The sequence below is a fragment of the Mus musculus genome, chromosome 7, assembly GCF_000001635.26.
Source record: "Mus musculus strain C57BL/6J chromosome 7, GRCm38.p6 C57BL/6J".
NCBI lineage: Eukaryota > Metazoa > Chordata > Mammalia > Rodentia > Muridae > Mus > Mus musculus.
The window spans coordinates 24,902,415-24,926,740 of record NC_000073.6 but is presented as its reverse complement, the minus strand read 5'-3'; the positions used below and the strand labels follow the sequence as shown (position 1 = coordinate 24,926,740).

General features: G+C 53.7%; 1 protein-coding gene across 11 annotated transcripts; it reads right to left on the bottom strand.

Annotated features, from left to right (window-relative positions):
- Positions 1-146: 146 nt before the first annotated feature.
- Arhgef1 (Rho guanine nucleotide exchange factor (GEF) 1) lies at positions 147-23,755 on the bottom strand. Of its 11 annotated transcripts, none has more exons than XM_017322003.1 (31): positions 22,886-23,307; positions 18,984-19,025; positions 18,807-18,887; positions 18,317-18,430; positions 14,586-14,684; positions 14,389-14,431; positions 13,940-14,186; positions 13,572-13,601; positions 13,243-13,342; positions 13,025-13,121; positions 10,688-10,723; positions 9,800-9,940; positions 8,741-8,846; positions 8,210-8,221; positions 7,390-7,557; positions 6,965-7,110; positions 4,724-4,870; positions 4,334-4,416; positions 4,075-4,200; positions 3,820-3,934; positions 3,631-3,731; positions 3,300-3,377; positions 3,007-3,082; positions 2,771-2,938; positions 1,858-1,945; positions 1,679-1,765; positions 1,422-1,489; positions 1,254-1,340; positions 794-957; positions 618-717; positions 147-501 (listed from the first exon to the last, which is right to left on the bottom strand). In XM_017322003.1, exons 2-31 carry the CDS (start codon positions 19,005-19,007, stop codon positions 491-493), a joined length of 2,943 nt encoding a protein of 980 aa, XP_017177492.1. In that variant the 5' UTR covers positions 19,008-19,025; positions 22,886-23,307; the 3' UTR covers positions 147-490. The 11 variants fall into 11 exon arrangements, 10 of the variants coding, with proteins under 10 accessions (XP_017177492.1, XP_030098033.1, XP_006539628.1 ...); XM_030242173.1 differs by lacking the exon at positions 22,886-23,307 and adding an exon at positions 22,244-22,748 and having other exon boundaries at positions 9,800-9,937; XM_006539565.4 differs by lacking the exon at positions 22,886-23,307 and adding an exon at positions 22,244-22,747.
- Between the last annotated feature and the right edge of the window lie 571 nt (positions 23,756-24,326).

Sequence of the window (24,326 nt, the reverse complement as noted above, 5' to 3'; positions counted from 1 at the left end):
AGACAAGCGAATGGATGGATGGGTGGGTGGGTGGGTGGAGAGCTTGAAAGGAAGCAAGAGTCATGGAGGTGACGTGGGTCAGACCCAGGAAGTCAAGGACAGGCCCAGACATGGGGCGCACTGCCCAACGCCCTCACACACACAGATCTTTCCTTAGATAATATATATTAAAAATAAACCTCCAGTCCAGGATATAAAAACATAGCAAAGGCACTTGGGGTAGGGGAAGGAGGGTGACCCCCCATAGGCAATACTGAGACGGCCTGAAAAGTGGGGATTAAGGGGGTGCTCTGGGAGTGAAGCCCTGAGTTCCCCAAGCAGAAGGCAGGAGGGAGAAAGGCAGAGGCCAGAGTGGGAGGCAGGGACCCGAGCAGGTCTGCTATCAAGTTCAGCCAATCTCCCTCTGCTCCAGGCCTCTGGGGTGTGAGATGCTGTGGCAGCTGTGGGGGTGGGGGTGGGCCCCCCTGCATCCTCTCCCCCACTCTTCTCTTCATGAAAGGCCTGAGGGTAACAGACACGGAGAGAGGGAGGGAAAGGAGTTGAGAAGAGAGGGCTGGTGGGTAAGGGTACCCCTCCTGCCCCTCAGAACAGCACCCTGACCCCAGTTCCCCACTCACCTGTCTGAGCAGAGCGTTCAGGTGCAGCCAGGTTGGGGGACAGAGTCCCCCCAAGCTGGGACAGGAGGGGTCTTAGGCGACAAAATTCCTCTTCCAACTCCTGAAGGGGATCACAGATGAAGAATGCCTTTCCTTCCACAGCCTGCCCGAGCCCAGCCCCCAGCCCCCAGGCATACCTCCAGTTGTCTGATGGCCACCTCTAAGCTAAGCAAGTTTTCCTCAATCTCCTGGGTGTGCACTGGGCCGGGGGCCCTACCACCAGGCACCCCATCCCCATCGCGGGGAGGCCCCGCTCCACTGTCTTCCTCAGTGCTTAGCAGGATCTGCTTCAGGGACAGTACTGGCCAAGGCAAGAGGAACAGGGTCACAAGGGGCAGGAGGCCAAGGGCCAGATGACAGCTGAGGGATGAGGTGGTTATCAGTCAAAAGGGTTAGGATGGGGCAGGAGGCCTGGGGCTGGAGAAGCTGAACTTAGCGCCCATGGCGGGGGAGCAGCTAAAGAAGAAAGGCGTTTGGGTGGGTTTCTTGATTCGTGGACATACAGACATCTGAAAGACGGACGGAGCCTTTCACTAGTTCAAAACAGAGGCACCACTTCACTAGACACTGGCCTTGGAGGGTGCAGGGCTGGCATACCTTTCTGAAGGGCTGTGGCAGCAAGCTGGCCCTCTGGGCCTGGTCTGCAGAAGGGCAGGAGGTCATTGAGGAGCCGCTCTGTCCTGGCTGGGTAGGGAGACAGACAGGGATGCTCAGGTCCTGTCTGGCTTCAGGTGACCTCCCCTAGCCAGTGACCTTGAGACTTACCATCAGCTGGAGCCATCTCTGCGCCTCCAGTGCCATTCTCAGAGCTGCTGAGCAGGGGTTCTCGGATGCTGGGGAGGGAAGTGACAGGTGACCCCGTATCCCTGGCCCAAAGACGGGCACATTGGGGTACAGGTAGCTGGAGGCAGGCTGCACTTGACTCAGCACGCACATCTGTGCATGCGCTGGGGCTTAAGTTCTGTAGATGTGCACGGAAGCACCCCCACGCCCCCTTCTCCAGTTCTTTCCTTGACCCTTACCTGCTTGGGCTGGGCCGGGGTTTGAGGCGGGAGGCAGGGGCAGGGACCTTCAGGGATCCAGCAGTCTCAGTGATGAGGTTACACCAGCTGGGGAGACAGGACAAGACCAGAGGTGGTCAGCACACCTAAACCCCACCCTATGCGGGACACACCTTCACACCATCCTTGGGGACTCTCACTTTTTGCGTTCCGAAGATGTCTGTGCCACCAGCTCATATATCTGGGCCTCCTGGTCCCAGGTAAAAATGACGTAGAAAGCTTTGTGATCTGCATAGGGAGGGGAGAGATGTGACTTGGAGCTAGGGCTCCCAGTGTGGCCCCCTCTGGGGCGCCATTGCTCCTCTCTCCTCATGTGATACAGTTCACACTCACTGTCCTGAGGTCTTCCTCCACAGCCCTGATCACATCAGGCCCCAGAGCCCAGGCTGCCTTCACCTGGAGAGCCCTCCATACGGCACCAGTGGCCCTAGCACAACCTCTCAGCAATGCTTGCAAAACTCTCTGCCCTGGCTTCTGCCTTATGTTCCAAGTACCTACAATTCCTAAACAGGGGGCAGGGGACAGCATTGTGGGAAAAAAACAAACAAACAAAAAAACAGAAAACCCTTGGGGCAGACCATGCTCTTCTGCAAATGCAGGCAGTTCCCTCTATTTTTATTTATTTTTAGTTTCTTATTTTGTTGTTGTTTCTCCTGACAGGGTTTTTCTGTGTAGCCCTGGCTGTCCTGGAACTCACTCTGTAGACCAGGCTGGCCTCGAACACAGAGATCATGCCTGCCTCTGCCTCTTGAGTGCTGGGATTAAAGGCATATGTCACCAAGCATGGCTATTTTTAGTTTCTTGAGGCAGGGTGGTCCTTTATAGCCCAAGCTGACCTCACACTCAAGCTCCTCTCTCTTCCCTTAGCCTCTTGAGTTCTGCAATGACAGTCTATGCCTCATCTCTGCCATCCTTACTTAGTCCTGCCCAGTTCTGCCTCATTAGGACCCTTCCAAGTCTTTGTTCCTCCCCAGAGTGAGCTCTGTGGCTCTTAGAGAGTTCCACTCCCCATGCCATAGGACAAGTGCGCTCAGATGACCTGCCCCAGCTCACCAGTGGCCACCTCTCGGGTCATGGCAGAGGTGAGCCGGAGCACCGGCCGCAGCATGGTCTTGCCATCGGGGGTAGGTGTCAGCGTCCGGCTGTGGGACTTGAGCAGCAGCCTCTCGTCCTGGCGCTGGAGCAGCAGCAGCAGGTCGTCCAGCAAGAGCACGTGCACTTCTGTGGGTGAGGCAGCAATGTCAGGCCTGGCCTCTACCCATGGCCCCACCACCTTTGGGTGCACTCACCTATAGCTTTGTCTTTGGTCACTCGCCACGTGAGGGGGCCTTCATGGACCAACTTCTTCTTAGTGATGTCCAGGTTCTGAGGCAGGAAGGAGCCATGATCAGCTAAGGTGATGAAGGGAGGGGAGGGCAGCTGAACAGCCAAGGACCAGGGAGTGAGGTCAGAGGTCACCATGGACACCCTCTGGGAAGGAGATGGGGGTGGAGACTCCCGGGATGCAGTCTCAGCCACAGTGTACATAAGAACCCCCAGGGCAGCAGGGCCAAGGTGAGCTGAGGGAAGACTAGGGGTTCACCTTGAACTCGCTCAGCATAGGGTCACTGCTCTGCCGTAGGTGAGTCAAGTCCAGGCGCCGCTGGTAATCCTTGAGCCGCTAGGACAGAGACAGGAGGGTTACAGGGAGCTAAACCAGGCACAGGGGCTGGCCCTCAGCGACTCCAAGGTAGATGGATAAGCAATGATATAAGGCCAACTGCAGGGGACAGGCTGAGGTCCAGATCTGACCTCCAGGAGTCCTGAGAGGAAGACACCAAAGGCCAACTGACTCCTGGACACTGACCTCTAAGCCAGGTGCATGGATGTTCCCCACCATGCCCCGTCCTGGGTGGAGCCAGGCCCCAGCTCACCAGCAGGTCCTCCATGTCACGGACGGCTTGATTGACATGGTGCAGAATCTCCCGGCAGCACTCAGCTGCAAGCTCCACTTTCCCTCGTTCTGTAGACTCCTCTGCGGGCGGGCAAAGGGAGCGGTGTGAATCGTCAGCCTGGCATGTCCTCACTCAGCGGCCATGGTCAGAGGAAGGCCGGGAGGGTACCTGTGTTCTGCCCGATGCTCTGTAGCAGCAGTGGGTACTTGGTCAGTCGCTGCATCTCAGTGGGGATCATGTCCTTTAACTGTAGGCGCCGGCATCTCGGGCGGCTCTCAGCTTCCTGAGGAGCAAGCAGGCAGCACAGGGGTAGCCCAGGGCCACACCCACAGCCCTTCTCTCCTATGAGGCAGAGTTCAGTTCCAGCCCTCAACCCTCACCCCCAGGACACCACAGTGTATTCTCGCGTCCCACCCACTGTACCTGCACAAAGGCACAGAACCGAGGCTCCTTGCGCTGCTTGGCTTTGAGCTGCTCTAGAGCGAACGACTGGCGGCTGCAGAAGCGGGAGGAGATCTTCTGGAACCATGAGCCCTCAGCACCATCGAACTGCGGGAAGATTCAGGCAAGGGAAGGTCTCAGGTCGGGTTGTCCAAACATTCTCATACTTTAGGAAGCCTAAAGTACACAGGCCTGGGGCCCGGGTCTCTGGGGTGTGTAGGACCATGTCAGGGTACCTCACCCGGGCCAGTAGCACATCGCCGATCTCCTCAATGAGGTAGCCACTCTCTTGTCTCCGCTTCATCAAGCGATCGAGGAACAGGGCTGGGGGTGGGGGGCACAGGAAAGCAGGTGGCTTACTGGAGCAGAAGAGACTGAAATGCCTGGTTTAGGTTGCTGCTGGCTCAGGCTGCAGTTATGTGTTTGATCCTTGGGGCTGGTGGGCTGTCACGCATTTTGTGTGCTTGTTTAGTGTCTGTACCTCTGGGGTGTATGCTGTGGGGGACGGGAATGTGTGGTCCCCAGGAGTAGGCCAGGCTGCCTGTGGCAGGCTCTGGGTCCAGGAGGCCTGGAGGAGGGAGTTGGTACTGGGATGTGCTGGAGAAGGGAGGGAGCTGTGGCTGGCACTCACAGTGCACCTCGATGAGCTCATCCAGGCTCGGGAAGATGTTCTGCAGCTCGTCCAGAGGGAAGAAGCCTCCATCCGCCATGGGCTGGTAGAAGAGGTCATGCAGTACCCGTAGCATGCGCACGTGAGCTGCCTCAGTCACGAGCAGCTCTGTGGGCCCCAAATAGGAAGCATCACAAGGGAGGGTACATGCTCTAGAGCAGAGGGTTTCAACCTGCCCAACCCTGTGACCCGTTAATACAGTTCCTCATGTTGTGGTAACCCCAACCATAGAACTAGTTCATTGCTGCAGCATAACTGTCATTTTGCCACTGTTGTGAAGTGTAATATAAATATCTGATATGCAGGATATCACCAAGTGACCTCCAAAAGGATCAAGCCCTACAGGTTGAGAACTGCTGCTCTAGGGACAGGTTCAAAGGCATGCTGGGAGAGCGCAGAGGCTGAGGAAGAATCCCTAGAAACTGGTGAGGTCAGAACATATTCTGGGTGGAGCCATTACCGCCTTATGTAGGCACTTAGGAGTGCTACAGTGCTACAGTGCGCACGCACGCACGTGCACACGCACACACACACACACCCTTTCTCGTTTTCTGTTTCAGGCAGGCGGGCAGAAAAACCAGTGATACTACTCCACCAAGGTCACGAGACTTTGTAGGATAAAAAGAAACAGAATAAGTTAAAAACAAACAAATAAGCAAACAAGTTGGAAATGTCTGGGTGTGGTGGGACATGCCTTCAATCTCAGCATGTGGGTGGCAGTTATGTCCGTCTGTTCAAGGAAGGCTTAGTCTACTGAGTGAGTTCCAGGAGAGTCAGGGCTAGTTTAAAGACCCTGTCTCAAAAACAGACAAACAAACAAACAAACAAAACAAAAAAAAAACAAAAAAAAGCAAAACCCCTAAAAAAACCAAACAGCTGACAGTAAGAAGCCCAAGAGAGGCAGGACAAGAGCAGTTTCAGACTGTCTCTAGCTCCTTTTTCCTTCTTTGGTTTGTTTTGGGTTTGGTGATTAGAGATAGAGTCTCTTGTGACAGAGTCCTGGGACTTGGTGTATAGTCCAATTCAGCCTAGAACTCACAGACATCACCTGCTTCTGATCCTAAGGGGCTGAGAAGAAAGCGAATTTCCTTCTTTTTTTTTTTTTTCCTTCTTCTTCGAAACAGGGTTTCTCTGTGTAGCCCTGGTCGTCCTGGAACTCACTCTGTAGACCAGGCTGGCTCGAATTCAGAAATCCTCCTGCCTCTGCCTCCTAAGTGATGGGATTAAAGGCGTGTGCCTGGGCTGGTGAGATGGCTCAGTGGGTAAGAGCACCCGACTGCTCTTCCGAAGGTCTGGAGTTCAAATCCCAGCAACCACATGGTGGCTCACAACCACCTGTAATGAGATCTGACTCTCTCTTCTGGAGTGTCGGAAGACAGCTACAGTGTACTTACATATAAAAAAAAAAAAAAAAAAAAAAAAAAAAAAAAAAAAGAAGTAATATTAAAGGCGTGTGCCACCACTGCCCAGCGCAAGTTTCCTTCTTAATAAATAAAGAAATAGATAGATAGATAGATAAATAAGTCTGAGCTGGAGAGATGGCTCAGTGGTTAAGAGCAATGACTGCTCTTCCAAAGGTCCTGAGTTCAATTCCCAGCAACCACATGGTGGCTCACAACCATCTGTAATGGGATCTAATGCCCTCTTCTGTTGTATTTGAAGACACTACAGTGTGCTCATAAAATGAATAAAACTTTTTTTAAAAAAAAAAATCACACACACTCTCACACACACACATACACACACATACACACACACACACACACACACACACACACACACCTTGTAGAGGTGGCTCTCTCCCAGCATGTGGGTCCTGGTAGCTGTCAGGCTTTGCAGCAGGCTCCTTTTACCCAGTAAGCCATCTCATGGACCCTGGCCTTGAACTCTGGCCACCTGATCCCCAGGGCACGTGGCTGGGATGACAGGCTTTGCTGTATCTGGCTCCCGACATCAGCACTGTCTACACTGCCACACCTCCTCTGGAGGCACAGCCCTGATGGTAGTAACTGACAGCACAGTCTCCGGGCGCACGCTCGGCTGACAGTGGCACTTGGCTTACTCACACTGGGTCTGTTCCACAGCCTATGCACCCAGCTGCTTCTGTTGGAAAGCAGCTGCTCTCACATGCTCTCGGTCTCTGCCTCAGCCAGCACTGGCCAGCATCCCTGGCTGCAGTGCAGACTCCAGAGTAGCACTCACCGCTGATGACCTCTTGCCGCTTCACTTGGCTCTTGGGCAGACTGAGCAGGGTGTCTGGGGGCACGAGTTCCCTCCACCCAGGAGGTTCTTCTGGTTCCAGTTCCAGGCCTGACCGTCCTGGCTCCCCATCATCTCCGGGCTCAGGGCTGTGGACAGAGGCACTGTTAAGCTCCATCCTGGAGCACCCCAGGGGAGCCTCTTGCTCTTCCTTAGTTACAAGCCCTCTGTGGCCTTGACATTTGACGCCTCTCCCCAGGTCTCTAGACTGCAGTGTCCCACCTCCCAACTCCCCAATGGTCTATGCTGTCCACAGCTGGCCCGAGCAACCTCAGACACCGGATGTCTATTTCTTTGAGAGTCTAGCATCAACCCACCACCTCCCAACTCTCTAGGCTTCCTTAGCTTGCGAGGGGGAAATGACGTACGTGGCTCGTCGGGTGGGGCCAAGCACGGCCGTGGCGGAGCCCGGGTCCATGTCCACGTCGCTCCGGGAACGGCCCCCACCCCGGCCCTTAGCCCCGAGGCTGCCCCGGGAAGGCCGGCGGCGGTCACTCACCCGCAGGCTCTCTGAGCGCCCTAGACGCCCTGATAGCCTGGACCCCGAGGCCAAGGACAGAGTCAGGCAGAGGCCAGGACCGAGACAGCCAACAGGGGAGACCAGGCAGGGACAGGGACAGGACAGACCAGACCAGGACAGGGACAGGGGAAACCAGAACAGAGACAGGACAGGGACAGGACAGACCAGGACAGAGACAGGACAGACCAGGGACAGCCAACAGGGGAGATCAGGCAGGGACAGGGATAGGATAGACCGGACAGGGACAGGGACAGGACAGACCAGGACAGACAGGACAGACCAGGACAGACCAGGACAGACCAGGACAGGGACAGGGAAGACCGGGTCAGGGATGAAACAAGCAACAGAAGAGAGAAGAGAAGGTCAGAAGTAGTGAACTTGGGGAGGTACCTGGGGTTGGGAGTGGCCCCAAGGGTACTGAACTGTGGTGGGCAGATCAAAACCCACTGTGGCCCACAGGACCAGCCCCCTCCCTTCCCTGAGGCTGGGGTCAGGGAAAGGGACAAGGAGAAAGGATTTCCATACTTAGCTCAATCGGGAGGGTGACGTACCTACCCACCCCTCCCCTCACAGGGGGTGAAGGGGAGGAGGTGGCCATGGGGAGGGGGAGGGGCTGGGAGAGATGGGGGAGGGCTGGCCCTCCCCCCACCCAGGGCCCAGGCACCCACCTCTTCCACCTTCTGGGGAGAGAGGGCAACAGGGTCAGAGGTGGACCAGGTGTGCCCAGCCCAGCTCCCCACACCCACCAAGGGTTCCCCGAAGCAGCAGCACAAGGACGGGCAGGGGGCAGAACCTGCCCCCCAACTGTGAGGGGGACAAGGCCCCCAGGACACTGCAGCTTGGAGCACAGAGAGGGCAAGGGACACCAAGAGCAGGGCCATGAGGGAGGCAGAGCTTACTGAGAAGAGGGAGATGGTGGGAACGAGAGGAAGGAAGCTGAATAGGACCGAGGTGGAGCCCAGGAGAACCTGGCCAGAGAAGGCCGGAAACAGAGGGTAAAGAGAAGAGGGAGGAGGAGGGGAGGAGGGAAAGGCAAGGATGGAAGAAGCCCAGAGACAGGCAGAAGAGGGAGGTCCGGCAGCAGAGATGACTGGGACAGGCGGGTGCAGACTGCAGCAGCAATCCCAAGCACCCTCCCTGGGCCCTCTATGCTGCCCTGCCCTGCCCTGCCCAGGCCCTCCCAGCACCGCAGCAGACACCTCTCAGTCTCGCCATTGTCCTCTGTGCTCTCTGGGGGCGCCAGGGGCTCCAGGCTGGTAGGGCCCTGTGGGGGTGTATCCCCTGGCTCCTGCGGGGTATCCACGCCTATGGATAGAGGGGTGTGGGTGGGAAGAAGAGAGCTGCTTGGAAGGCCTCTGATGTGGATGGAGTTCTGCCCTGTAGTTGTCTCAGTCTCCCTGACCTGTGCACTGAGGGAGGGCTAGAAGACACTCAGTGCCTGGCCATTAACCACCTACTCATGCAGTATTCAGTGTGAGAGGACAGAAACTCGGTCAGACCTCAGAACACTGCAGCGGGGCTAGCACCAGAAGGAGGGGGCGTCGTCACAGAACTACAGCGTCCTCCCACCCCAGGCAGGAGGGGACTGGAAGCCGTCAGTCCTCTGTCCACAAAGCCTTAAGGGAAACGGACAGACCCACTGAAAGGTAAGTGAACCCAGAGAGGGAAGTGGCTTCCATAACACAGCACAAGTAAGCTGCAGGAGAGATCTGAACCCAGGTTACAAGAGCGTCTGGGACCTAAGGGCTAAGATGAAAGCCCTGGAGCTGTGGGAAGACAGAGTAAACTCATAGGGCTTTGGGGTTCACCATTCAAGATGACACAAGAGTGTCATGAGGACATTCCTCACTGAGATTCCAGGAAATGAACCCCAGGGACTGTTGGAAACAGCTGGTCAGGAGGGACACAGCTCATCAGTACGGCTCTGGCCTAGAGTCCAGCAGTGGGGGTTAGGGGTGTAGCTTGGTGGCAGAGAGCTCCCCTGCCATGTGTGAAGAGGAGAGTTCCAACCCCCAGTGCCAGAACCAAAGCCCCAAATGACAACAACACAAGAAACCTAGACCAGGGATAAGGAGACATGACACCAACACAGAGGTCAGAGCCCAAAGGGTAAACTAAGGCAGCGGGCAATTACTACCCCTGACCAGAAGCTGGAAAAGAAGCGGAGAACAAAGGAGAGATCTCAAAGGGACAGGGGCTTTCATCCAAGTAGGGCTGTGGGGCTCGTGGTTCTCCTGTCCCGACTCAGAATCGCTTACCTGGTTCCCGGGAGTCGACGCTGTCTGTAGACAGAGGGTGCAGGGAGACTCCTGGGTTGTCCTGTCCAGGAGTCCCAACAGTCCTGTCCCGAGAAGACATACCCAGGCCTCCCTTCCGGTCTGCAGGGCCTGGCTTCTCTGCTGGAAAGACGGCAAGGAAGAATGAAAAGGGGAAATAAACAGAGGCATCTAGTCCCATCTGCTACTGCATCCAGGAGAACTATGACACTGTGCTCTTGGCTGTCTTCCACACCAGAGACCCCCTCCTCCCATGCTCAGTTCTCTACATACTCTCTACTTCTTCCTCAGACCCAGCCCTCCTCCCTCAGACCCAGGAGTCCACATGCCAGCCCTCCTCCCTCAGATCTAGGGATCCAGACCCCAGCTCTCCTCCCTCAGACCCAGGGCTCCAGGCCCCAGCCCTCCTCCCTCAGACTCAGAGCTCCAGACCCCAGCCCTCCTCCCTCAGACTCAGGGCTCCAGACCCCAGCCCTCCTCCCTCAGACCCAGGGCTCCAGGCCCCAGCCCTCCTCCCTCAGACTCAGAGCTCCAGACCCCAGCCCTCCTCCCTCAGACTCAGGGCTCCAGACCCCAGGCCTCCTCCCTCAGACTCAGAGCTCCAGACCCCAGCCCTCCTCCCTCAGACCCAGGGCTCCAGACCCCAGGCCTCCTCCCTCAGACTCAGAGCTCCAGACCCCAGCCCTCCTCCCTCAGACCCAGGGATCCAGGCCCCAGCCCTCCTCCCTCAGACTCAGGGCTCCAGACCCCAGTCCTCCTCCCTCAGACCCAAGGGTCCAGACCCCAGCCCTCCTCCCTCAGACCCAGGGCTCCAGACCCCAGCCCTCCTCCCTCAGCCCTGGATGGACACCTTAACTACAGGTTCATTACCATCAGCCTCGACCTTTAGATGTCGACAATCTGGAGCTGAAACAAAAGTGGGACAGTGATCCAGTCAGAATGGCTAAGATCAAAAATTCAGGTGACAGCAGATGCTGGCGAGGATGTAGAGAAAGAGGAACACTCCTCCATTGTTGGTGGGATTGCAAGCTTGTACAACCACTCTGGAAATCAGTCTGGCGGTTCCTCAGAAAATTGGACATAGTACTACCGGAGGATCCCGCAATACCTCTCCTGGGCATATATCCAGAAGATGTCCCAACCGGTAATAAGGACACATGCTCCACTATGTTCATAGCAGCCTTATTTATAATAGCCAGAAGCTGGAAAGAACCCAGATGCCCCTGAACAGAGGAATGGATACAAAAAATGTGGTACATTTACACAATGGAATACTACTCAGCTATTAAAAAAATGAATTTATGAAATTCCTAGGCAAATGGATAAACCTGGAGGGCATCATCCTGAGTGAGGTAACCTAAACACAAAGGAACTCGCACAATATGTACTCACTGATAAGTGGATATTAGCCCAGAAACTTAGGATACCAAAGATATAAGATACAATTTGCTAAACACATGAAATTCAAGAAGAACGAAGACCAAAGTGTGGACACTTTGCCCCTTCTTAGAAATGGGAACAAGGGGCTGGCGAGATGGCTCAGTGGTTAAGAGTGCTGACTGCTCTTCTGAAGGTCCCGAGTTCAAATCCCAGCAACCACATGGTGGCTCACAACCATCCATAACGAAATCTGATGCCCTCTTCTGGAGTGTCTGAAGACAGCTACAGTGTACTTACATATAATAAATAAATAAATCTTTAAAAAAAAAAAAAAGAAATGGGAACAAAACACCCATTGAAGGAGTTACAGAGACAAAATTTGGAGCTGTGACAAAAGGATGGACCATCTAGTGATTGCCATATGCAGGGATCCATCCCATAATCAGCTCCCAAACGCTGACACTATTGCATACACTAGCAAGATTTTGCTGAAAGGACCCAGATATAGCTGTCTCTTGTGAGACTATGCCGGGGCCTAGCAAACACGGAGCTAGAGAAATTACCCAAGGAGCTAAAGGGAACTGCAACCCTATAGGTGGAACAACATTATGAACTAACCAATACCCCGGAGCTCTTGACTCTAGCTGCATACGTATCAAAAGATGGCCTAGTCGGCCATCACTGCAAAGAGAGGCCCATTGGACTTGCAAACTGTATATGCCCCAGTACAGGGGAACCCCAGGGCCAAAACGGGGGAGTGGGTGGGTAGTGGATTGGGGGGGTGGGTATGGCGGACTTTTGGGATAGCATTGAAAATGTAAACGAGGGGGCTGGTGAGATGGCTCAGTGGGTAAGAGCACCCGACTGCTCTTCCGAAGGTCAGGAGTTCAAATCCCAGCAACCACATGGTGGCTCACAACCATCTGTAACAAGATCTGACGCCCTCTTCTGGAGTGTCTGAAGACAGCTACAGTGTACTTACATATAATAAATAAATAAATCTTTAAAAAAAAAAAAAAAGAAATGGGAACAAAACACCCATTGAAGGAGTTACAGAGACAAAATTTGGAGCTGTGACAAAAGGATGGACCATCTAGTGATTGCCATATGCAGGGATCCATCCCATAATCAGCTCCCAAACGCTGACACTATTGCATACACTAGCAAGATTTTGCTGAAAGGACCCAGATATAGCTGTCTCTTGTGAGACTATGCCGGGGCCTAGCAAACACGGAGCTAGAGAAATTACCCAAGGAGCTAAAGGGAACTGCAACCCTATAGGTGGAACAACATTATGAACTAACCAATACCCCGGAGCTCTTGACTCTAGCTGCATACGTATCAAAAGATGGCCTAGTCGGCCATCACTGCAAAGAGAGGCCCATTGGACTTGCAAACTGTATATGCCCCAGTACAGGGGAACCCCAGGGCCAAAACGGGGGAGTGGGTGGGTAGTGGATTGGGGGGGTGGGTATGGCGGACTTTTGGGATAGCATTGAAAATGTAAACGAGGGGGCTGGTGAGATGGCTCAGTGGGTAAGAGCACCCGACTGCTCTTCCGAAGGTCAGGAGTTCAAATCCCAGCAACCACATGGTGGCTCACAACCATCTGTAACAAGATCTGACGCCCTCTTCTGGAGTGTCTGAAGACAGCTACAGTGTACTTACATATAATAAATAAATAAATCTTTAAAAAAAAAAAAGAAAATGTAAACGAGGAAAATACCTAATAAAAATAAAATAAAATTAAAAAAAAAAAAAAGTGGGACAGTGAGCTTGGCCTGGGATGAACGGGGTGGGCAAGGGTGGGGCCAGTAGCCCTCTTACCGGATGGCTCTCCCCGGTTCCAACGTGCAGGATCTAGGATACTGCTCAGCCCTTTCTTTGTCTTTGGGGGTTCGTCTGACCTCCGATTCCCCATCACCTGTGGGGAGATGATGAAAAGGAAGACTATGGCTTCCAAAATGACACAAAGCAGAAAGTGACTGCTGGCTGGCACCCAGGAAGATTCTTAGAAAGGACAGGGCCAGACTTGACCTCAGCACCTTTTTCCGGAAGAAGTTCCTTCCCGACTTCTTGTCCCCACTCTTGGTCCGGACTCCAAGGTGGCGCATATACAGGCTGATGGCAGTGACCACAGCAGCACTAAGGGGAGAAGACAGTGAGGTAAGGGTCCCCGGGGCAGACACACAGGAGCACACTATGTCCACAATGACAAAGACACAGTCCCCCACAACCCCTCAAGCATTTCCTGTGGTTAGAGGAGAGGGGTGGCTCCCAAAGCCAGGAGCGAGGGTGCCACCCCAGAGACGCCATGGCCTCCCTCTGGTCCAGACCATGCCTTTTTTTTCACGACACTCCCCACAGCTGTCACCTTTTCTCTTCATCTGTAGAGATGGTATGCCTGCAAAGAAAGAAATTTACAATGAAATCACAAAACCTGGCTTCCCTGTCCACGGAGGATCACTTCTGGGCTGCCATCTCTTCAGTAAGCAGGGTAAGCAGAAGGGAAAGTGACCTCGGAAGGTCCATTCCAGAGGACACAAGCGCTAGACCCAAACACATGACCATGGACAAGACCCAGAAACTTCAATGGAACCCCAGAGTTCTAAGAGTTAGGCTGACAGTGGGACCATGGTCCAAGTAGGTCCAAGTAGAACTCTGGATGAGGCAAGAATACAGACACTAAGACTGACACCGAGGCAGACCCACACTGGAACTGGAATCTCAGTGCCCACTTACTGGGTCTCCTCCAGGTGGGACAGCAGCCGCTCCGCAACATGCCGCTCCCGGGCCTCATAGTTGCCTCGGTCTTTCCCAATCCAGGGCTCCAGCAGGCTCAGTTCCTGCTCCCAGGGCGTCATGCCCATGAGCCGCTTGGAGCGGAAGTCCTCTAGCTGACGGCTCACGGCTGCCTGCTGGCTCTGCACCACCTCTTGTATGAACCGCCTCTGGACATCCTCAGAGATCAGATCAGGTCGAGTACGATCTACAGACATGCATGCAAGGGCTAGGGGCCACATTCCAGGGGTCCTGGCTCCCAACCTACTTGGATCATGGTCCCCACCCATGGATTCTAATATTTCCCTGTGCTGCCACCACCAAGAATGAATGACTGAATCATGGCTTCCATCCCATGAGTCTCCAGGGTCAGAAAGCCTCTCTTATCCTCAGACCCCTCCTCTTCTTACCAAGTTCAAAAGCGACACTGGGAGGGACCGGCACCCGTAGAACCTGCTCAGGGGAGAAAGGAGTAAGGTGGCAGATGTATCTCAGGAGACCTTGGTGAGAAGGGTCTGAGGGAAGACACTGAAGAGGCCCCACATTGGCAGGCACCACCACAGATAGACACTGGGAGAGGGACAGGGGCAGCTGGGAGGTATCTCACCGCAGTCTTCTCCAGGAAACTGTGATAGAAGTCAAGGAAGGCCTTCTTGGCTTCTTTGGGGCCCAGAGAGCTCAGCATGTCTGCATGCAGGCAGCAGAGCTGGGGACACACAGAGCGGGACTCTTTCTCCCGGCCCCAACCACCACACTCCCTCTTTGGATAGCCTAAGCAGCTTTGTGACCACTGTATGCCTGTGGGGTGCAGACATGCCTTCTTCGGTGAAGCCCACTCTGACTTCTAGCCCAGCTGTCCAGGTGGTCTCCTGAGACTCTCCAGGGTCATTGCTATGAATACTTTCTTATTCCTTTCCAATTCTTACTACTACCTATCTCTACTAGCTATTCTGAGGATCTGGGGCCCACCAGAGGTTATTTAGGAACCTGCCCCATCACTGAGACCACCATTATCACCATTTTGCCGGTGGGAACCTTGAACCCAGGTATAGTGGTGCATGACTATGGTCCCCTCACTTTCCAGGCAGAAGCAGGAGGATCAGGAGTTCAAGGTCATCCTTGAACACTTGTGAGTGTGGGGCCAGGCTAGGCTATACGAGATCCTGCCTGTTTCTAAAAACAACGGTGTGGAATTGGGAGTTCAAAGCTCAGTGCCTTGGCACCGGCCTGCACATCCATCCCTGGGGACTTCAGGCAGGAAGACCAGGGAGGAGTTCAAAATCTGTGTCACAAAAAAAAAAAAAAAAACCAAAATACCACCAAAAGGAAAGAGAGAAAACAGCTTAAGCTTCATGGTCAAAGGATCGAAGGTTCAAGGGCAGCCCTGGGCAACTTAGAGAAACCTTATCTCAAAATACAAGGTAAAGCCAGTACTGCTGGCACCTCCCAACGCTTGCTCGGAAGCAGAAGCAGGAGGACCATTTCAAGTTCATGGCTCTGTATAAGACCCTCTCTAGAAAGACGAGAGTAGGGCTGGTGAGATGGCTCAGTGGGTAAGAGCACCTGACTACTCTTCCGAAGGTCCGGAGTTCAAATCCCAGCAACCACATGGTGGCTCACAACCATCCGTAACAAGATCTGACTCCCTCTTCTGGAGTGTCTGAAGACAGCTACAATGTACTTACATATAATAAATAAATAAATCTTAAAAAAAAAAAGAAATAAAGAAAGAAAGACCAGAGTATGGGTTACAGGGCTAACTCAGAAGGGAAGCACAGGCTATGAATCCTGAGCATCGTTGCATCTCCAGCTCTGATGTACAAACCAAGCCTGACAGCCTGTGCCTTTAGACCTTGGGGGCAGTTCCCAGAGCTCATGCTCCGCAGCCTTGCCAATCTCAATCAGATGAGCTCCCTGGTCAGGAGACCCTGTCTCAAAAGTAAGGTGGGACCAGAGATATGGCTTAGCTCTGCCTACTACCAGGCCTGACAACTGGAGTTCAATCCCTGGGAATTCCATGGTGGGAGGAGAGACTCCTAGAGGCTGTCCTATGACCTCTTAGAGGCTGTCCTACCATCTCCATACTAGTGCTATGCCATGGATGTATCCACACACAGGCACCCACACACATGTTCGTATTTAATAAGAATAGTTTTAGACAGAGCTGGGGGTTAGTGGTGCGTGACTTTAATTCTAACACTTGGGAGTCAGAAGCAGGCAGCTCACTATGAGACCAGGCTACATAACAGAGAGACCCTGTCTCAAACAAACAAATACATGGAATAAAATTTTAAAAGGAGAGAGAAAATATGGTGGAAAGAGATCAAGGAATCTTGATGTTGGCCCCTGGCTTCTACATACAATGCATATGTACACATACATGCACATACCCAAATGAACACACATACACCACATCACACACGATAAAAATAACAAGGGCTTGGGAGGCAGTGGCAGAGTGCTTGCCTCACATAGCTAAGGCCCTGAGTTCAATCCCCAATACCAACAATGAATAAACATCCCTGCTCAATGTCACATGGTAAAGCCAGGCTCAAATGTAGGCAGCTGTCTCTGGCAATCTGCCTAGGGTGCAGGGCGGTGAGGGACAGACAGTAGACGGGTGGACAAGTGGGGTCCACTCATTCTTGCCAGGCCATCTCCTGAAGTTGCCTGTGTGCCAGTCTTTGGTGGGTGACACTGGAAATGCTGCTGCCTGGCAAGTGACATGTCATTTCTGGTGGTGCTTGGGGATACTCCTGTGCAGGCAGACCTTTTTTTTTTTTTTTTTTTTTTTTTGTCTTTGGTTTCTTGAGACAGGACTTCTCTGTGTAGCTATAGTTGTCTGGAATTCCTCTGTAGACCAGGCTGGCCTTACAAAGTCAGAGATCCGCCTGCCTCTGCCTCCTGAGTGCTGGGACTAACGGCACAAGCCACCACTGACTGGCAGCAGAACATTTTACATTTACTGGTTGACACATCTATGTCTGCTCTTTCCATTCTTGCCCCATACTCTGATGGGTGAGGAAGCTGCATAAGAGCAACTCCTCCCAGCCAGAAGCCATTGGGTCAAACAGAGCACTTCCCAGTCCTTGAGTTAAGTAGGGCTAGGATAGGAAACTCCTGAGCTCCAACGCCTAGGCAAGGACAGCCTCTGTGTACCCAGGAGGGATGGCTGCTTTTTCCAAGAACGTAGATGGAGAGACTGCATCAATTTTCCACTAGTTTCTAAAGCCTGGTGTCAGGACAACTAGTCCTAGCGTTTCATTTCATGCCTTTTTCTTGAGACAAGGTCTCATGTAGCCCAGGCTGGCCTTAAAGTTGCTAAGTAGCCGAGGATCCTCCTCTTCTGCCGAGTGCTGGGATCACCAGCCTGCATCACTATGCTTGCTTTATGCAATGCCAGGCTCTAACCCAGGCCTCTGTACTCGATAGGCATACTTCCTACCACCTGAGTTACATCCCCAGCCCTCCTGTGTCCGTCTTTCTTCACCCCGGGTGTCCCTGCCTGTGATTTCTGTTAGTCTCCTAGTTTTGGTTGGGGGGGATTCTGCGTGCATTTTCATGTAGTGCAAGACCCTCGGACATCCCTTGCCAAGTAGCTTGTGCTGGGTGGTATCCAGTCTTCTTAGGAAGAGGCCTAACCGTCCATGCTCCCACGCACCTACCTACACAGCCCCCCACTCCCAGCCAGTACGGTGGCTTCTTGCTAAATCAGGGACTGGGGTTTCTGGACCACACAGTTCTTTATCTGTGTCTCCCCAGTGTCTCCTGCCTGGCCCTGGAAGTTTCTTTTGTTTGAGGTCCAGTCTTGCCATGTAGCAGCCTTAGCTGACTATGAAGGTGTGGCTATCCTCCTGCCTCAGTGTCTAATGTGCTTAGGATCACAGGTGTGTATTATCACGGCAGGCTCAGGACGTTTCTAGGTTAGCAACCACATGGAGTTTGTCTGGGTATTTGGATCAAGGTCTGAGGTGTTCTCTAAGTCTAGATGGCTAAGGGAACCAACTCCTTGATGCAGGACTGGTGACACCTGCTGAGATGGTCTTGCTGCCACCCCCCAACCCTCCCCACTGCCAAGGTCAGCGTTACCAGCTGGAGATGCTTGAAAAGGGCAGGACATGGCATCTGTCAGGATGCTGGGTTCTGCTGTAAGCACTCAGGCCTGGGATCCCTGCTTACTGCGGCTCACCGGGCATCTGCAAACCTGTCTAGATCATATGCCTGCTTTTCCCATCTTGTCTGGGGCCCTATTTCGATAACTCATGCTGTGTTCTGGACTTTCCAGACCTCTTAGTTGCCCAGCCTCATTCCTGCTCTGCCCCACCGCCCCATCCTCACCAGTGGTCCTGGCTCGAACTGCAGGGCCACATGCTGCAGGAGGGCCATGAGGTGGGCAGGGCGGCGCTTCACTTGCTCTAGGCTCTGGAACTGGCTGTTTTGATCTTCTGAGTTCTGGAGGGTGGGGACAAGGGAGCTGAGTGCCAAGGGGAAAGAAGGGACATCCAAGGCTTGCCCTACCCAGTTTCTTGCACCTCTCAATGGTTTCACGACAGGGAAATGGGGGTGGATGGGCCTATGCTACAACCCAGACAGTAAGGACAAGAAGTTGGGAAGAAGGGATAAGACTTGATGTTCCTGAGCCGGTCCTGAGAAGGGATGTGAGTCAAATGGGGGAGGGGTGGTGATAAACTGGGGTTAGAGTGAGATGGGTGGGACTACTGTAGACAGTTACACATGGGGTGAGAGATGATAATGTGAGCAGGGAGGACACATCCCAGGACGGAGAACTGGGTCCTTGGTGGACACTCTCCCACCCCACCCTGCTTACCGCCTCCAGCTCGTTCTCAAAATCCTCATCCTCCGCCCCGATGATGATGGACACCAGGCCAGACCGGGGAGGCCCTGGGGCCTGCAAGGGGACACATGGTTTCAATTCACAGGGCTCCCTACCTCACAGAGCACCAGACCTCCCTCACCTTGGCTCAGATCTTCTCCCCGCACTCACCGCCCCTCCGGCGACTTCTCCCATCTCCAGGACTCCGCCGGGCTGCGGAGAGGAGGAGCAGTTAGGGGTGGGGAGGAAGTGCCCGAGGCTGGGCAGTTACTCACAGATTCCTGGCCCAGGTGCGGAAGGTGAGTAAACACCCCCACCCCCCAGCCTCCTAAGCTCAATGGAGCCTCTGTGTGGCGACAAAGAGCTCTTCTCAGCCCAGCTGAGGCGGAGAGACCAAGCGGGGTGGGCGTGTGCTGGAGGCCAGGAGCATGGGTCCATGGGTGGGCTGGGTGGCTGTGGGTAAAACCACTAATTTGGGTCACTAAAGAAGGAAGGACCAGGGACCCAGAAGGCTGGCTAGCCCTCAAGGGGGAGGGACTTTGGCACAAGCAAAATTAAAAGCACAGCCCTTAGGAGAAGGTAGGAAGAGTAGGGGAAGGTGATACACTGTGATCTGTGGCGGGCCTGGGCCAGGATGTTGCCTCTGAACCCACCAGCCCCATTTCCTGTGACAGGAAATGTCAATGGTGAACCCCCAACCTCCAACGCCCTCTACACGAGAAAACAAAACCGAGTCCCTCTCTGTCAGACACACTGAGCTCTTGGGCCCCATGGTTCCCTACAGTTCCCAGCTTTGGTCCCTGAAAGATGATGGAGGAGGTGGGGCTCAGCAGCCTGCCCTCAGGGGCATGCTGCTCCCCTTCAATATGAATCCGGGACTCCACCTCTCCTCCCAGACCTACCTCATCCTTCCTATCACCTCTGCTGGCCCCTCCTCTGCCTCCCTATCTCTCCTCCCCCACCCCAGGACAGCTGTCCTTCCACAGCTGGTGTTGGTTCGGTCCAGCTCCACACTGCATCTCTATCCTCTCTCCCCATCCCATCTTCCCTCTACTCTCCCTTTTCATCAGCATCTTCCAGACCCTAATTAGTCTGACTAATGCTGTGTGGATCAGTGTCAGGAGGGAAGGAATGGTGGAAAGAGTGTGGGGTGGACCAGTAGGGGGCGGGTCCCCACACCCCAAAGCTATTTATAACTCTGGCTGCCCGAGACCCGCCCTTCTCCCTCTTCCAGGAGCCTCCTCCCTAGCACTCAATGAACCGTTGCTATGATTCTGATTTCTGCCAAAGATGCTTTCTGTAGTGTCCAGAAGTCATGGCCGGGGGTTCCACCAAGCAGGCATCATTTGTACTCTTCCTCAGAAGCTGGATCTGTCCACCATAAAAGCTCAGCTAATGTCAAGATGTGAACACTGGTGAGCGTTTAATAAATACACTTGCCAACAAAGTCAGCTTATGAGAAACAAGCCCATCTAGTGCGTAAGAACTGTTCTGGGTATATCAGCTCAGTTTTTGCTTTTCTTTTTTCTAGACAGGATCTCACTCTGTAGACTGGCCTCAAGCTTGCGGGCATCCCCCTGTCTTGGTCTCTTGAGTTCTAGTATTATTGGAGAGAAGCACTCTGTCTAGTCCCATCAACTGCAATACCTCCCCAACTACAAGCACTCATCCCCTGAGAAACAAGATGCCTTCAAAAACCACCCTTTCCAGCCAGCCAGACCTTCTAGGTTAGAAGCCATGATCACAGACCAGGAACTCCCATGCTCATCTCAGTTAGCAGGAAATATACTCACCTGACAGACCCCAAAGGAGCCAAGGAGGGCTTGGGGATGTAGCTCAATGACAGAATGCTTGTTTGTCCTTCCTTCCTTCTATTCTCTCTCTCTCTCTCTCTCTCTCTCTCTCTCTCTCTCTCTCTTTCTTAGACAGGAGACAGGGTTTATCTGTGTAGCCCTGACTATCCTGGAACTCTGCAGAGCAGGCCAGCCTTGAATCAAGAGAGTCACTTGTCTCCTCCTTCCCAATGCTGGGATCAAAGGCGTGTGCCACCATACTGGCCTGTACACATCATTCAGAGTGGCCCCCGTAACTCTCACGCTTAAATCTTTATTAACTCCCCCCCCCAAGAAAAGAGAAGCCAAGGGAGGTACGAAATTTTAACAAATTGTCACCAGAAGACCCTGACTCTCTTGTTCACAGTTCACATGCATTGCCTCCACACTCCCCATCACAGTAATAAGGAACAATGGCTGACACTCACGTGTTCTCAGTATGTGTCAGACACAGCAAAGACAGCACACACAGGCTTAGTTTCTATGCAGGGTTCAGGGTCTGTCTACAGATGTTAATGAATTTAATCCTCTTACTGACCCAATGAGGCCAGCATTATTTTGGTTTGTTTTAGGAGAGGAGGGTGTCACTATTATTCTTATTGCTGATTTACAGGAGGGGGAAATTGAGGCATGGCTTATGAGAGTCAGAGCCAGGATTCAGGTTCAGGCAGTCTGGTTCCACAGTTTAAACATTCAGCACACAACACTGCTACACACACACACACACACACACACACACACACACTTTGACCTTGGAATACTAAAATGTGCATCTATTCTGAGATACATCAGGTCTGATGGTGCCTGGAAAGGTCATGTGGCTGCCGTGACTTCTGCAGACACCCAGGATGGACCCAGCAGCTCCAGAAACCTGGGCTCAAAGAGGATTTGAAAAGTAGACATAGGTAAAGCTGGCAAAATGAAGCAACTGACAAAGTCCACTACTGTCCGGCAGAGGGAGCATTTTGCACTTGAGGCTCTGGAGGTGGGGTGGACAGGGGAAGTCAGGGCAGGTTTAGGTCTATGCAGTGTGTGTGTGTGTGTGTGTGTGTGTGTGTGTGTGTGTGTATGTGTGTGTGTGTGTGTGGGGGGGTCCTGAAGAAGTAAACACATAAAGGCGCCTGGGTCCTAAGGGCTCACATTCAACAAGCCTTTGGACTGGATTATTTAGGTCTCCAAGAACTTCTGGGAGCCTTGAAAAAAACTACGAGGGCCCTGGAATGTATACAACCCCACATTCTATTTGACATATAGTGGGCCTCAAGAATCCAGAGAGATGGTGATTCTAAAGGGAAAACTAATGGTTTATGGGACCTCGATAGTGGTGTGTGGTGGGTTCTGTAGGGCCCTGCCTTGATCTATGAGAAGCCTATGCTTATGTTAAAAGCCAGGTCTCCGTGAAAGGCTTCCTGAAACCTGGAAGGTATGTGAGCTCTTATTGACCTATGTAACGTGGCGGGTCTTCACGAGCCCTAAATCTTACGTGGGACGTGGCTGATCTACAACAGGCGCTCACTAATTCTGCAGCGGTGGTGGTGTGGGTGGCAGGGAAGACGTGTGGGGTCAGGTTTCACGGCAACCAAGGGCTGCCTATCTCACCTGTCGGATGGGAAGAGAAGCAAGCCACTGCAGCCTCAGGAACCGAAGCCTCCGCGCTCGAGCTCCAGGTTCCCCCACCCGTGCCGCAGAGTCGCTCTAGCCGAGCCAGAGGCCGCCTTTGCGTCCAGCTCCACTCCTCCCTCCGGCCGCTCTAGCCCGCCTCCTACCGCTCTCCGGCCTCGGCAACTCCACTCCTCCTGCCGGCGGGTATCGCAATACACGGCGCCACGCTGGCCCGATAGGGCCGCTCTGGTCTGCCTTGGAGGACCCTTGTTTCCGTATTTCGACTGCCCCTGTCACTCTCCTGGGCCCCGCCCCCTTAGCAGGAGTGGTGCATGGTTCCATTGCCTGGTTAGGGCTCAATCTCGGAGAAACTTCAAGTCGCTCAGGTCCTAAGCACCTATCGGGACCTCACATGAGCTCTACCTCCCCAACTCGGACCTATTAAATTCCAAATGCTTGTATACCCTCTGTCACCACTGTCAACTCCTCCCGCTGTAATTGGAAAGAAAAAACAAAACAAAAACAGAACCCCCTCACATAGATAGACACACACACACACACACACACACACACACACACACAAACAAAAGCATAAAACACTCATGCGCTCGAGCATATATTTTCTTCTGATAGACTAACCTGCAAAATGCAATGACTTCCCTTTAGGCCTCAGTCTTCCCATCTGTTCAATGAGGATATGTTTCCGGTTCTCTCCCCTACAGCCATCTCCCAGAGTATAATTAATACCACAGAGAGGGTAAGGAAAAAAGCTTTCTGAGACGTGTTTAACGCTCTGTAAGTCTCGGCTTTAAAATGTACTGCAGAGATATTTGTTTATTTTAGGGAGCTCTAATCAAGCATCCATGATCGCAGGGACAGCTCTTTACAGGAAACAGCTTTGAGTTCAAGTCCCAGATGCTCTGTCCCTACGACAAGGCAGTCCGACTCCCTGGGCCTCAGTTTCCCTGCTGATAAATGAGTGTTATCGTTCTTCGCTGGGAGCCTGGATCTCTACCTACTTGTGCTCTCGACAAGTGCTCTCTCTCTCTCTCTCTCTCTCTCTCTGTTTTGTTTTGTTTTTTTTTTTTTTTTTCTTTTGAGGCAGGTTCATGCTAGGTCGCCCAAGCTAACCTCGAACTCATGGCAATCCTCCTGTCTCTGCTTCCCAACTCCTGGGATGACAGGCGGGCGCCAACGCGCCGGGTTTTCTCTTTGCTCTCTTTGACAGATGAGAAAACCGAGGCCAGAGAAAGGCGGCTGCAGGTTCACTGGGCGCACCCTGGGAGGCCCTCCGCGCCCGGTCCCCTCCCTGCTCCTCCCTGCGGCGGCTGGAGGAGGAGGCCGGGCGGGGCCAGGGACAGTGTACCTGGTGTCCGCGCGGGGAGGTGACCGGCGAGGCGCCCGAGGTCGGGCTCGGGGATCCCGGGCCCGGTGTCCCGACTCCGGCTTCCTGGCTCTGGCGGGCAGGAAGTCGGGGCGTTTTTCCGGAGCCCCCGCCCGCCGCCCCTCCCCGCTTCCTGCCCGCGCCCCGTGCCCGCCCGGCACCTCGGCTTCCTTCCCCTTCTCGCCGCCCGCGCGGCTCCTCCTTTCCCCGCGGGCGCGTCCCCACCCGGCCCCGCCCGGCTCCCCTTCGCCTTTGTCCGCCTCCGCCGCCCTCCCTGCTGTTGCCCAGCTCCTGCCCTGGCCCTTACTCTCTCTTTCTCTTAGTTTGCGACAAGGGCTCCCTATGTAGCCCTGGCTGGCCTCGAACTTGTTGTGTAAGGCGGGCTGGATTCGAACTCAGGTGTCTCTGCTTCTGGAGTAGAGAGATTAAAGCTAAAGGTGCGCGCCACCACCCTGATCTCTTTTTCGAAGCTCGAAGGCCTTCCTGCCCACAAGGTCAGGGGCCCATCCAGGCACTCCTTGCTTTCTGGCCTCTGTTGCTTCTCCCTGCTGCAGCTCCTCTGTGCCTTGATCACGCTGGGCCCATTTCTTGCTGTTGGCTGTCTCTCTCATGCTCTGAGATTTCAGGCTTTGTCCTTTCCTCAACTGTTATTATCAGGCCAGCCAGTTTGTGTCTGCTTCTTCCTTTGGCTATTTA

What these genes read in the sequence shown, in the direction of transcription:
- Arhgef1 (XM_017322003.1), bottom strand. Translation starts at nt 19,007, where the DNA reads ATGGGAGAAGTCGCCGGAGGGGCG. An exon ending in GTTTCCTGGAGAAGACTGCG is followed by an intron (nt 14,432 to 14,585) that starts GTGAGATACCTC and finishes TCCCCTGAGCAG; the next exon opens with GTTCTACGGGTGCCGGTCCC. An exon ending in GAGCATCGGGCAGAACACAG is followed by an intron (nt 3,732 to 3,819) that starts GTACCCTCCCGG and finishes GCCCGCCCGCAG; the next exon opens with AGGAGTCTACAGAACGAGGG.